This window comes from Limanda limanda, chromosome 5 (genome assembly GCF_963576545.1).
Source record: "Limanda limanda chromosome 5, fLimLim1.1, whole genome shotgun sequence".
Lineage (NCBI taxonomy): Eukaryota > Metazoa > Chordata > Actinopteri > Pleuronectiformes > Pleuronectidae > Limanda > Limanda limanda.
In genome coordinates this window covers 1,668,559-1,681,572 of record NC_083640.1, presented here as the reverse complement: position 1 = coordinate 1,681,572, position 13,014 = coordinate 1,668,559, and the positions used below count along the sequence as shown (strand labels likewise).

General features: G+C 40.9%; 2 protein-coding genes across 2 annotated transcripts; one reads left to right on the top strand and one right to left on the bottom strand.

Moving 5' to 3' along the window:
* Positions 1-1,475: 1,475 nt before the first annotated feature.
* On the top strand, positions 1,476-4,641 carry LOC133002258 (calumenin-A-like). The gene is made up of 7 exons (XM_061072030.1): positions 1,476-1,519; positions 1,817-2,053; positions 2,656-2,849; positions 2,926-3,089; positions 3,241-3,301; positions 4,121-4,320; positions 4,484-4,641. Exons 2-7 carry the CDS (start codon positions 1,818-1,820, stop codon positions 4,586-4,588), a joined length of 960 nt encoding a protein of 319 aa, XP_060928013.1. The 5' UTR covers positions 1,476-1,519; position 1,817; the 3' UTR covers positions 4,589-4,641.
* A 2,363-nt stretch (positions 4,642-7,004) lies between these two features.
* On the bottom strand, positions 7,005-8,565 carry LOC133001424 (natterin-3-like). The gene is made up of 2 exons (XM_061070997.1): positions 7,508-8,565; positions 7,005-7,011 (listed from the first exon to the last, which is right to left on the bottom strand). Exons 1-2 carry the CDS (start codon positions 8,563-8,565, stop codon positions 7,005-7,007), a joined length of 1,065 nt encoding a protein of 354 aa, XP_060926980.1.
* Between the last annotated feature and the right edge of the window lie 4,449 nt (positions 8,566-13,014).

Here is a 13,014-nt window from a genome sequence, read left to right as displayed (position 1 = left end):
TAGTCGACATCACGTGAGAGATCGAGATTATGAGCCGAACCTCGAAGGAAAACATTAAAAAAATTAAAATTATCTTGACTCAACGACAACAACATCTCATAGTCTTCATCAGTTTGATCAGTTGCCATGGAGACGGCTCAGGTGTCACTAAGTCGCATGATGACCTGTCTGACCTGTAGATTTGAATTGTCCATCAATAAACACAAAACTGGTTATTTGTTCTTTGTATTTACAAATCGAATTGAAAATCCAGTCTAAGAATAATATATGAATATAAAATATATATATATTGGTGATGTCTTAGTGCCACCTAGTGGATGTATTAGATATTTCAACATCTACTTTGATTTTTTTGTTTAGACCATGTCCCATCTGCTGACATGGAGGGGTGGAGTTTATGACCTATACTACAACCAGCCACCAGGGGGTGATTGAGATGTTTTGAGTTGTCATTCCGTCCATCTTTAGGCTGTTAGCTAGGTAACTGTTGAACCCCCCAGTTTCCCAGTGTAATGCTAAGCTAAGCTAATTGCCTCCTGCTTCTACAGTAACTGAAACAAATCATCTCAGCCCCGTCGGTGTTGTACTTCACGTCCTTCATGTCCCACACCAGGTTTCCCTTATAGTTGGATTTTCTCTTTAAACTCTTCAAGCGTTCTCTCAATATAATCGATAGAAATGAGGAGGAAGCTTTGGTTAAAACAAGAAAAGAGACAAATATTCAGAAAATGACCATCGAAGAGTTCACAGGTTTGAACTTCAAATTACAACTTTGAACAACACCATGAGGTTTGCACCACACTGCCCTCTGGTGGCATCAAGCAGAAACCAGTCTTATCATTGTTATTGTTCACTGCACCAGATTTTATTATTAAATCAGAACAGAATTTCTTTCATTTCATTTAAAATCTTTAGAATGTAAGTTTTTTTTTGTACTTTCAAGAAACAAGAGAAAGTTGATGCTTTGTTCCTCCCTGCCTTCTTTTTTCCCCGCCTCCTTCCCTACTCCCTACTTTCTTTCTTTCTCCCTCCCTCCCTCCCTCCCTTTCTCCCTTCCTTCCTGCCTTCTCTCCTCCCTTCTTTCTCCCTCCCTCACTTTTTCTTATTGAATATAACAAACCAAAAGCAAACTAACATGGCAACTGTCTGAAAAATAGAAATAAAGAGTGTCTGCACATCAGCACATATAAGAACATCTATGAGCATATACCTGAATTAATTCAGAGCCTTTGTAAATATCACAGAAATAAAAAGCTAAACTACCATAATAAATAATAATCCTCTTTTTGTTTTTTAAAGATGTGAAACCAACGCTGTTTATCTCCTGCTGCTGATTGGTCCCAAATAAAACTAACAGCCAATGAGAATTGAGCACATGCTGAGGTGGACCAATTAAATTGGGAGAGATGGAGGGAGAGGGAAACCGAGAGAGGGAGGGAGAGAGAGAGAGAGAGATATACAGAGAGACAGAGAGAGAGAAAGAGAGAAAGAGAGAAAGAGAGAGCAGGTGAAACGACAGGTGAGTTCAGCTGTTTGTTTTTATTTGATTAAACTTAGTTAACAAATGCCATAAATAAAGTTTAAAATTTGTTAAAGTCATTTTTCAAAGAAGAAAGAAAATTATGATTTTCAGAAAAATGACGTCACATAAAAAATAATCTGCATATTGTTGCAGTCATCGTAGTGACGTGAAGAACTTTCATCATGATGACATCACAGGGTTAAATCTCTCTATCTATGAATGTTTGTGTTTGAACTTAAAACATTAAAGGTGTTTATAGATGTGTTTAATGTTTAATATCTAAATGTGTCTCAGGATGATCCGTCTGTTGCTGATCTGCTTCGTCTCCTGCGTCGTCCTCGGCAGCAGCGAGCAAACAGAGAAGAAGAGCGAAGTGATCGAGGAAGAGCCGCTCTCTCACCTCGAGGACCAACACGACCACGACCACGACCAAGACCACGACCAAGACCACGAGCACGGAGCTCTTCTGGAACCAGATGGAGCGAGAAGCTTCAACCAGCTCGCCCCAGAGGAGAGCATCACTCAGCTCGCGTGAGTTTACGACTTACAGCCTCTTGGTGTTTTGCTTTGTTGCCTCTGTAAAGTTGTTACCATCCACGCAGACACTCAGACGTCAGAGTTTCAGCTACAGTTGTGCTCACTTCACTCATGTTTCACCTTTAAGTCTGTGAACCTGTGACTCACAATCTGTTGCAGTTCTACATCCTCACGGTTTCATAGAGAACGGCTCAGTAGTTTTTGCATAAAACAAACTAACAAACAACCTGATGACAACTTAACGTCCTCGGTGGATTTAATGGAACAAATCCCAGAGTTCAGGTGAAATGAGGAAAGGACTCTTTCACAGACGTGTGTGTACGTGTCCTCTGTGTCTCATGAGTCTCCTGCTCAGGTGTGTCTTCCTGTAAACGTGTCGGCTGCTTGGAAACATTCAGCTTTTCACTTCCTGTTCCGCAGGTTAACGTGAACTCGACTCGTTCAACAGGTTCAACTTGTTACAACGTGTTGTAATGTTGGAAATAAAACAGTTAATCATTTGAATGTCCCACTTGTCACCACATTGTTACGATGATGACGTGTGATGTCATACTGTCAAAGCTTCTAAACTTTATTAACTGTGTTTCTCTCTGCAGAATCCTCGTGGACAGAATCGACGCAGACAAAGACGATTTCATCTCCGAGGACGAACTGAAGATCTGGATCCAAAACGTTCAGAGGAACTACACGAATGGACAAGTGGAGGATCGGTGGAAGGACTTCGACACGGACGAGGACGGCCTGATCAGCTGGGACGAGTATAAGAACGTCTCGTACGGCAGCTACATGGGTAAGAACCCACCCATCAAACCCTGAGTCACGTGACGTCACATGACCTCTGATCGGTTTGTCTTCTCCTCCCACAGACGACCCTCTCACGAAAGAAGATGTCAACATCCCCCAGATGCTGCAGGAGGAGCGACGCTTCAGAGCCGCCGACACCGACGCCGATCTGAAGCTCCACAAACTCGAGTTCAACGCTTTCCTTCATCCGGAAAACTTCCATCACATGAGGGACGTGGTGGTTCAGGCGAGTGATGTCACTGAGAGCTGTGATGTCACTGAGAGCTGTGATGTCACTGAGAGCTGTGATGTCACTGAGAGCTGTGATGTCACTGATTCCCACTCATTCAGTGTCATATATTAACGTGAACATTGTTTATTTCAAATGGCACGAACAGGAAACGATAGACGACTTTGACAAGAACGGAGACGGTTCCATCGACGTGAACGAGTTCATGGGTAAAAAGTTCCGCTCACAACTTTCACTCAGAACTCAACTGTTTATAAAATACATTAAATATGTGAAGGTTCTGTAAACTAAGAAGAATTTTCAAGGTTTAAGGAGGACGGACGTTTAAAATGGACCTCAGAGGTGGAGCAGGTAGAAGAAGTGGAGGAGGTAGAGGAAGTGAAGGAAGTGGAGGAGGTAGAGGAAGTGGAGAAGGTAGAGGAAGTGAAGGAAGTGGAGGAGGTAGAGGAAGTGGAGGAGGAAGTGAAGGAGGTATAAGAAGTGATGGAAGTGAAGGGAGCGGAGGAGGTAGAGGAAGAGGAGGAAGTGGAGGAGGTGGACAAGGTAGAGGACGTGGAATAGGTGGAGGAGGAAGTGGAGGAGGTATAAGAAGTGATGGAAGTGAAGGAAGTGGAGGAGGTAGAGGAGGAGGTGGAGGAGGAAGTGGACAACGTAGAGGACGTGGAATAGGTGGAGGAGGAATTGAAGGAGGTATAAGAAGTGATGGAAGTGAAGGAAGCGGAGGAGGTAGGGGAAGAGGAGGAAGTTGAGGAGGTAGAGGACGTGGAATAGGTGGAGGAGGAAGTGGAGGAGGTATAAGAAGTGATGGAAGTGAAGGAAGTCGACGAGGAAGTGGAAGAGGAAGAGGAAGAGTACGAGGAGGAGGAGCCTAACTCTGAACCCTCTGGTTTGGTTTTGGTGAATACAGTTTGAATTGAATCTGTGGTAAATGGTTAATAAAGGATTAAAATGATTCTAACGTTGTCACCAGACTGGAGTCAAACAGAATCTGACTCTCCTGTAATCTGATTACTTGATCCCGGCTGCAGATGAACTGTTCCCTCCAGGAAACGATGATAACGATTCGGATTTGATGGAGAAGCAACGTCAGGACTTCCTCGAGGAAAAAGACATGAACAAAGACGGGAAAGTGGACAAACAGGAACTGATGGAGTTGATGTTTCCGGCTAATCATGACGCCGCCGACTCTGAAGCCAAACACCTCCTGAAGGAGTCCGACACCAACCAGGTCCAGATTCACTTCAAACTCACGTCTTATTGTTTATCCTAACATTTTCACACTGATGATTTTAATTCAGTCTCACCCTCAACAGTTAGTTTGTTAAAACATATTTAACAATGTCAATAAATGAAGAGTTTCACCTTCACCTCTTCTTCTTCTTCTTCTTCAGGATGGAAAACTGACCAAGTCGGAGATTCTGGACAATCACAAGCTGTTTGTTGAAAGTCAGGTGACGAACTACGGAGAAGCTGTGGTGCCACACGACGAGTTGTAGATCTGTGGATGGTTTTCAGATTAAATAAACATGATTTCACTTTGAATGATGAATTTATTTTGAAAAAGTTCCATTCACTTTTTGTTTACATTGTAAAACTTTAAAACTTCTTTGTGATCAATAATTTAAAATCACCTTCAGTTTATGAGTTTTTACTGCTTCATTTCTCCAGTTAAATCTTTTGCTGATAAACAGTTTATTGATCTGTTTAATGTCATAATTTACTGATTTCATAGTTTTAAAATTATTCAAACACGTTGATGTTTTTAACACTAAACCCCAGTTTTTTATTTTTTTATTTAATATGTTTAAAGTCAAAGTTTCTGGAGAAACATTCATAAAAACTTCTCTATATATTTTTTTAAAAGAACCAAAAATATTTAATTGTTCCTGTTTGAAATAAGTGAAAGCAGATTTCTTATTTCTCAACCACTTAAATCCTGAGTCGATCTTCAAACATGATTAATTTAGGTTTGAATCGATTTGTCTCAGTAACAAACAACGAGCAGCAGAGAAAACATTTATCATTATTTTCCTGAAGCTCTTTAACAGTTTAACAGTTTCTATAGAAACACTGAGTCCTTTAGCTTTCACTCAGTTGAAATACTGTGATGCGTCACCAGGGGGCAGCAGCACACAGACAACAACAAAGGAACAATAATGAAGTGGTTTGTTTTAATCTCACTAAATATATATATTATTGCTCAGCGTGACTCTGACCTTTCTGTTTCTGTTCATGAAAACGTATGGATTCCTTTGACCTCGGGGGTTCGATCCTTGTTTATCGATTATTTAAACCACAGACAGGAAGTGAACCTGTGATGTGACATCATTTAAATAAATAAAATCCCAGTTCACCTTAAAGCTCGTGTGCAGAAATCTACAGAAAACATTGAGCAATGTTCTAATGAGCGGCCGTTAGAGTCGAGGTCCTGCTCTGATGTGACAGCACCACTTTGTGTTGTATGTCCGTGTGTGATAAAGATAGATGGATAGAAAGAAAGATGTAGTCTATGTTTTTTTTTATCGGTGGTAAAGTGGCGGTGAGAGCTGCAGTGAAACCATCAGTCCACAACATGGCCGACCTGAGTGTGGCTGAGCGCTGCGTCGGAGGTCGACCACGAAGTCGCACCGCTAGCGCCAAAGTAACCAAGTTCACCACAGCTGCAGTTCTCCTAGAGGGCAGTAGTGAGGCAGGTAGAGCGACCGGAGCAAAACAGCAAAATGATTTTATATCAGAACTGAAAAAATATCTTCAGTTGCCCAACAGCTCGTTAGATTCAGCTGAGCGTCCAGGACGAGTGTCTCTTAATGAGACACTGACAGAGACGAGCAGTTCACGGCCTGGAGACACTTCCTGAGGAGGATCTGTCAGAGACTGAAGGGAAGCACGATAAACACTATACTGATTAAATAATGATAGTAATTTTATTATTATAAGAAACACTGCACAAACAGAGACGTTTAAAACTTTAAAACAGGTTAAATATTGTGTGAGACTTGTCCTAATCATAATTATATTGTTTAAAAAGACAGAATTATTCTTAATGTAAGGAGAAATATTGCATTTCATTATCATTCATTCACTTATTTATTGTAAAGTAAAACAATTTACATTTTATTTGGTTTCATTTCATGTTACTTTTTTCTCCTGTGATTAATGATTAATGATGTTAATCATCATCATTAATGATGTCCACAATTGGGGTGATTCTACCTCTATATTGTTCTTTCTTCTCCTCCCCTACTTTGCTGCGCTTTCTGAATCGTGCACCTGATTTAATCCTTTTTTGATTCATCTTCAACTCTTTCCATCGCCCCCCCACACACACACACACAAGAGAGTATGTGCTTGTGTTTTTCTGTCTGTTTAGACACAACTGACAAATGTGTGGATTAAGCAGTGTTTGGCAAGTTACTGAAAATTAGTAATTAGTTACAGTTTCTAGTCACTTCTTTTAAAAGTAATTGATTTACCCCACCAGTTACTGTATATCAAAAGTAATTAGTTACTAGGGAAAGTATCTTTTAAGTTACCTTTATGTCTGCTTTTTAAATGTAATGAATATGAACTGTACTGAACAGTCAAACACAATAAACATATATTTTTTAGACCTATTTATTGTAATCAACAGGGCAACAGGCCCATTTGTGGGTCATTTGGTACCGGGCCGCACAGAAAGAATAAACATTTTACATGTTTTCTGTTTTATCTATTATCCGGTAATTTTTCAAAATAAAACCGTTTTATTTTGAAAAATTACCGGATCCTCTGCGTTATGACTCATGCTTTACGCATGTCAAGACGCTTGTCTCGGTCACGACACTTTTTCGCTGAACACAAACCAGCACGGTATTTGTCGGACCCATTTGTCAACAAACCAGGTTAATCCAGCATGTTTGTTTAAGAAGAAGATCAGACGCTGGAGATCGCAAATGACGGTGGCCTTAAAAGTATTTTTGAGAAAACAACTCTACCGGTGTCCTGGATTAAAGTCACGGCAGAATGCCCTGAGATCTCCACAACAACACTAACAACTCTGTTGCCATTTCCGACATCATATCTGTAGTGACATGATAGATCGTTTGAAATATATCAATTTTCAGTATATTTTCCGGCCCGATTTGCTCGCAGCAAGCGAAAAAAATAGAACATTCCCCGGAACCCTCGCTGCAGATCGCGAGCCGGCCGCGGCGCTGCCGGTGCGAACAGCCCAATTATTTAACATCGGCGCGGAAAGGAAGCGGACAGCTTTCGTGGCGCCCCGCGGCGCTTCTATCTCCGGTGCGTCCCCGGGTTTAGAAGATGATGTTGTGATGTGAATGTTTTGGTTTATATTGCATGTGTCACGTCATGATAAATCAGTCCCTTGTGCCGCCCTCTCGGCATTTTGCGCCCTAGGCAACCGCCTACTTCGCCTATGCCAGGAGCCGCCCCTGGTATCGTCGGCCACAGGCTTGCAGCGGTCCACTACCGCCCACATTTCTCCGATCTGGACGCAGTTGTACGTCCCGGTGATGGACGTCCACTGCGTCTCTCCGTTGCGGTAGGTGCGGCTGAGCCGAGCCGTGTAGGGGATGCCGGCCTTGATCTTGCGACCTTCCATGCGGACTTTGCAGGAGTAGTTGGGTTGAACCGTGAGCTCCACAGACACCGAGTGGCTGAGCGACTCCACCATGGTGGTTCCCTTGGTAAACTCTAGCGTCTTCTCGCTGCCCAGTTCGATTCTCCCGGAGCCGATGAATGGGATGTTAGCGGTGATGCTGCCTGTGATGCCGAGCATGGTGGATCGGCCGATGTTCCACGTGGTCTCCACCTCGCTGGTATTTGAGATGGTGACTGTCTTCGTCACCGCTTGGCACTCGTTGTTGGTGAGGACGGACATAAGCATGATCTCAGGAGGATACTGGAAGATGGCGACCTCGTCGATGGCGTACTTGACGTCACTGATGTGCTGGGTGTAGGCGTTCTTGTTGATGGCCAGGACCTGGTACGTCTTGTACCAGTACTCTTTGCCTTTCCAAGGCAGGAAGAAGGCCGTGAACCTAGGAACCACCTTCCCCAGGCCGTACTTGTTCTTGCCAACGTAGGTGCTACCACCTTTGCACGTTCTGACTGAATCCTCCGGCACTGAACCGTAGGAGCCTTCCTTCCACTCCAGGAACTCAAAGTTGTCTTTGTTGGCCAGCAGCTTGAACTTGGGGGTGTGGTACTCACGGTCTCCATAGGGGTATCGGCAGTACGGGCCAAGGCTGGGGCTGTAGAAGCCGGCCTCACACCCGGATTGGCAGATGTAGTCTTGGCGCTTAGTGTAGCTGTTGTAGATGGAGACGGCTCCGTTGGGCAGAGAGCCGCTCCAGGCCTGCCACTCCAGGTTCACGTTATCGGTGAACATGTTCTGCCGCTGTGGACTCGTCACCACCCTGGCTGAGGTCAGAGCCATCAGGCCGCACAGCAACAACAGGGACAGCTTCATCTGGGGATCAAACACAAAACATTTCCATATCTTTATCATCAATACGATTAAAGCAGTTTTTAATAGAAACAGGATCTAAACATTCAATCTTTGGACATGAGAGTGGACGACTCCATCATGTCCTCTGGGCTGAGCACTGGAGACAAACTCCCCTAAAATAAAACTACATACTGTACTGATGTATTTTGTCAGATTTAGTTTGACATTTTTAATCCTATTCCGTGTCTTTCAACGTTAATGATTTTAATCTGTATCATTATTTGTAATGTTGAAAATTGTCTGACTTACAATAGTTATCTTATGTTTTATTTTTTTAAGTACAAGCTTTATTCCTGTTACAACATGAGCAGACCTTAGTGTTAAATAACACGGTAGATGAAAATACACTCAATGTATAAATCATACGTTTTAAAAGACTTTAACTGTTTGTGTCCATTTAAAATTTACTATGAAAATCGTATATATGAAAATCCACTTTCAGTTATACCATCACTGTTATAATTCACAATTCACACTATTAATAGTCGCAGTTGATCAAACTACTCTTTAAGCAGAATAATATAAGTCTTTAAATAGCATGAGAATAGTGTAATATTTATTATCATCACTTCACAAAAATCGATATACAGGTGTATCATGACCAGACAAACAAAAAAGTCTTCAGATGCAAGTGGAAAAACACAACAGGAAGCCTGCTATTTTGCATTTAGTGGCCATTTTGGCCATATTCCAAATTTTTTGTTTGATGCACTTGTACCAGGGTTTTCATCGGATCAACGTCAAATTGAGACGAGTGTCATCACAACAAGATGGAGATAAAAACTGACTGACACATTTTTTGTGTGTGACCGTGGCGTGGCGTCAAAGTTTGATTACATGCCATGAAAACAGGATGTTCTGGCCATTAAAACACGATGTTCTGTACAAACATCGACCATGAATCCTTTGATGCTGAGCCGGTTAAATATCAAAAGAATCTTTGTTTTTATTATTATTTTCAGGCAAAACGCATGCAACGCTTCAAAATGCATGTGCTCGGGCCCGCCCAGTGCTGCTTTGCAGCCCTAGAAATTGTATTTGGTCTTGGTTTTATATATATATATATATTTTTTTTTTTTTATTTTACATTTTTACCATCAATTTGAGAAATATCAAGAAAAGAGAAATACCCAAATACAGGCAGCTTGGCCATTGTGACGATATACAAGATCTTGTGATCAAACCGTTATGACAAAGAAATGTGATATAGGTTTAACCTTCAACTTTAATAAATAGTAAATGGTGTTGTTTTCATATTGGTGCATATCAGCCAACAAATCTAAGGAATCATTGCAGTTTACACACACATACTGTGCATAAATTACAATGATTCTGAAGTTATGATTATATTTTATAGTATTATATTTGAAACTTGATATTTTACATTTTTACCATCAATTTGAGAAATATCAAGAAAAGAGAAATACCCAAATACAGGCAGCTCAAAGTTTCAGATTAAAGAAATGTTTTGAGTATGTGTAAAGAAAAATGCAAATCTTTTCTATGAACTTAAAGTTGTCATGTTGATGATCAAATTAAGTAAGATTTGAATACCGTATTGTAATCTAACAGCTAGAAATTGACGTGTATAACTAAAAAATGACAAAGGATCCTCTTTCCCAAAGCTTGTGCACCCCTAAGGGTGCATGCACACCACTTTGGGAATCCCTGATGTCGCCAAATACAAGTTACGACGAGGCAATCAATGTTTTTCAGAATGATCACACATTTGGGACTGTACACCTCAAAGGATGAAATGTTTTTCCTTCTTAATAGGAGATGCACTTGACAATTCTGACACCAATCAGGCCTCATCCCCTGAAATTGACAATGAGGCAGTCGAAGAAATGAAGCTGCATGTACCAGGCCAAGATTGTTTTAGATGGAGCAGACAATACCTTAAACACTTCCGTTGATGTTTGTTAAACACGATGATGAGGAAATACCTGATCATCACTTGTGACATAAGGGATACAGACTATACCCCATCCTATGATGAGTCCTTGTGATCAGAGACCATCCAAGGATTTCAAAAGCGATCCATACATTGAATATTTGGTTAATTTGTTTGTGTTTTTTGAAAAACCTGAAAAAATGACTTTGGCCATTGTGACGATATACAAGATCTTGTGATCAAACCGTTATGACAAAGAAATGTGATATAGGTTTAACCTTCAACTTTAATAAATAGTAAATGGTGTTGTTTTCATATTGGTGCATATCAGCCAACAAATCTAAGGAATCATTGCAGTTTACACACACATACTGTGCATAAATTACAATGATTCTGAAGTTATGATTATATTTTATAGTATTATATTTGAAACTTGATATTTTACATTTTTACCATCAATTTGAGAAATATCAAGAAAAGAGAAATACCCAAATACAGGCAGCTCAAAGTTTCAGATTAAAGAAATGTTTTGAGTATGTGTAAAGAAAAATGCAAATCTTTTCTATGAACTTAAAGTTGTCATGTTGATGATCAAATTAAGTAAGATTTGAATACCGTATTGTACTCTAACAGCTAGAAATTGACGTGTATAACTAAAAAATGACAAAGGATCCTCTTTCCCAAAGCTTGTGCACCCCTAAGGGTGCATGCACACCACTTTGGGAATCCCTGATGTCGCCAAATACAAGTAACGATGAGGCAATCAATGTTTTTCAGAATGATCACACATTTGGGACTGTACACCTCAAAGGATGAAATGTTTTTCCTTCTTAATAGGAGATGCACTTGACAATTCTGACACCGATCAGGCCTCATCCCCTGAAATTGACAATGAGGCAGTCGAAGAAATGAAGCTGCATGTACCAGGCCAAGATTGTTTCAGATGGAGCAGACAATACCTTAAACACTTCCGTTGATGTTTGTTAAACACGATGATGAGGAAATATCTGATCATCACTTGTGACATAAGGGATACAGACTATACCCCATCCTATGATGAGTCCTTGTGATCAGAGACCATCCAAGGATTTCATAAGCGATCCAGACTATACCCCATCCTATGATCAGTCCTTGTGATCAAAAACCATCCAAGGATGTCTTAAGCGATCCGTATATTGAATATTTGGTTAATACGTTTGTGTTTTTTGAAAAAACTGACTTCGACCATTGTGACAATATACAAGATCTTGTTATCAAACAGTTATGACAAAGAAATGTGATATAGGTTTAACCTTCAACTTTAATAAATAGTAAATGGTGTAAAATAAACATCTTCTCTGTATACAAGCTGTTTTCATATTGGTGCATATCAGCCAACATATCTAAGGAGTCATTGCAGTTGACACACACATACTATGCATAAATTACAATGATTCTGAAGTTATGATTACATTTTCTAGTATTATACTTGAAACTTGATATTTTGCATTTAACCATCAATTTTATAGAAATATCAAGAAAAGAGAAATACCCAAATACAGGCAGCTCAAAGTTTAAGATTAAAGAAATGTTTAACCAGCCCCCGTCAGCCGGACAACTCCGCTGGCTTCACACACTTGTCACATTAATCGTAGAATTGTAGTTGTGTTTGGGTTTATTGTGATACAGGCTGTGGCGTTTCTACATAAGGGGAAGGTGGGGCACTGCCCCACCAGATGGCGCTGTTGTGCAGAAAGCTGAACATCTGAACTTTGTGGCAAAAATATATTTTATTTTAATTTTATATGCAAAGTAGCGTGAATGTTTGTGTGAATAACCTTGACTCACAAGCATTATAGTCTTGTTTTGAAGTCATTTGATTTGTGTGTGTGTTTCTGTCTGTGAGTTTGCTTTGTGAAACGCTTCCCTCTTGCCGTCCGTCTCTGTTCTGGGCACAACGGGGCAAGCATCAGACGTGTGCCATGGGAACACCAATCAGCGTGAACCACACAGACCACAGTTAAAATCGGGCCTAACCGGGAGAGTGGGCATTTTCAGATGGGCCCTATGAAATCTCCAAAGCTACTCGACTCCAGCGTCAGCCTGTTTCCGGTTCGACGTCACCTGAGCCAACAGGCTACCCCCGTCAGTGAACGCCACCCGAGTCTGTGGACAGGTTCACTCACATCGGATGAATAATAAGTTTTGATGTTCTGCTTGTTCTCCTGACAGAGAGGCTAAAGACGTGTGAGCTCCCGTTTCTGAGGTTAGTCAAGTTTAGTATTGTATTTATCTGTAAGTAGTAATTCAAAGGGACGTGTACCTGGTGGTTAGCTTAGCTTGGCGGCTAGCCTGCAGTCAGGCTACATGATCCGGTCCAACCAGCAGAGAGAAGCATTAGTTAATGAGGATGAGTGTGTTTGGAGAATAAGCTATGCAATACTAATAATGTGGAAGAACTCCATTCATTGTCTTGGTAGTGCACAGTTCAATCCAAAACAATATTCAAAATCAGTAGTTGAATATCCACAGAAAAT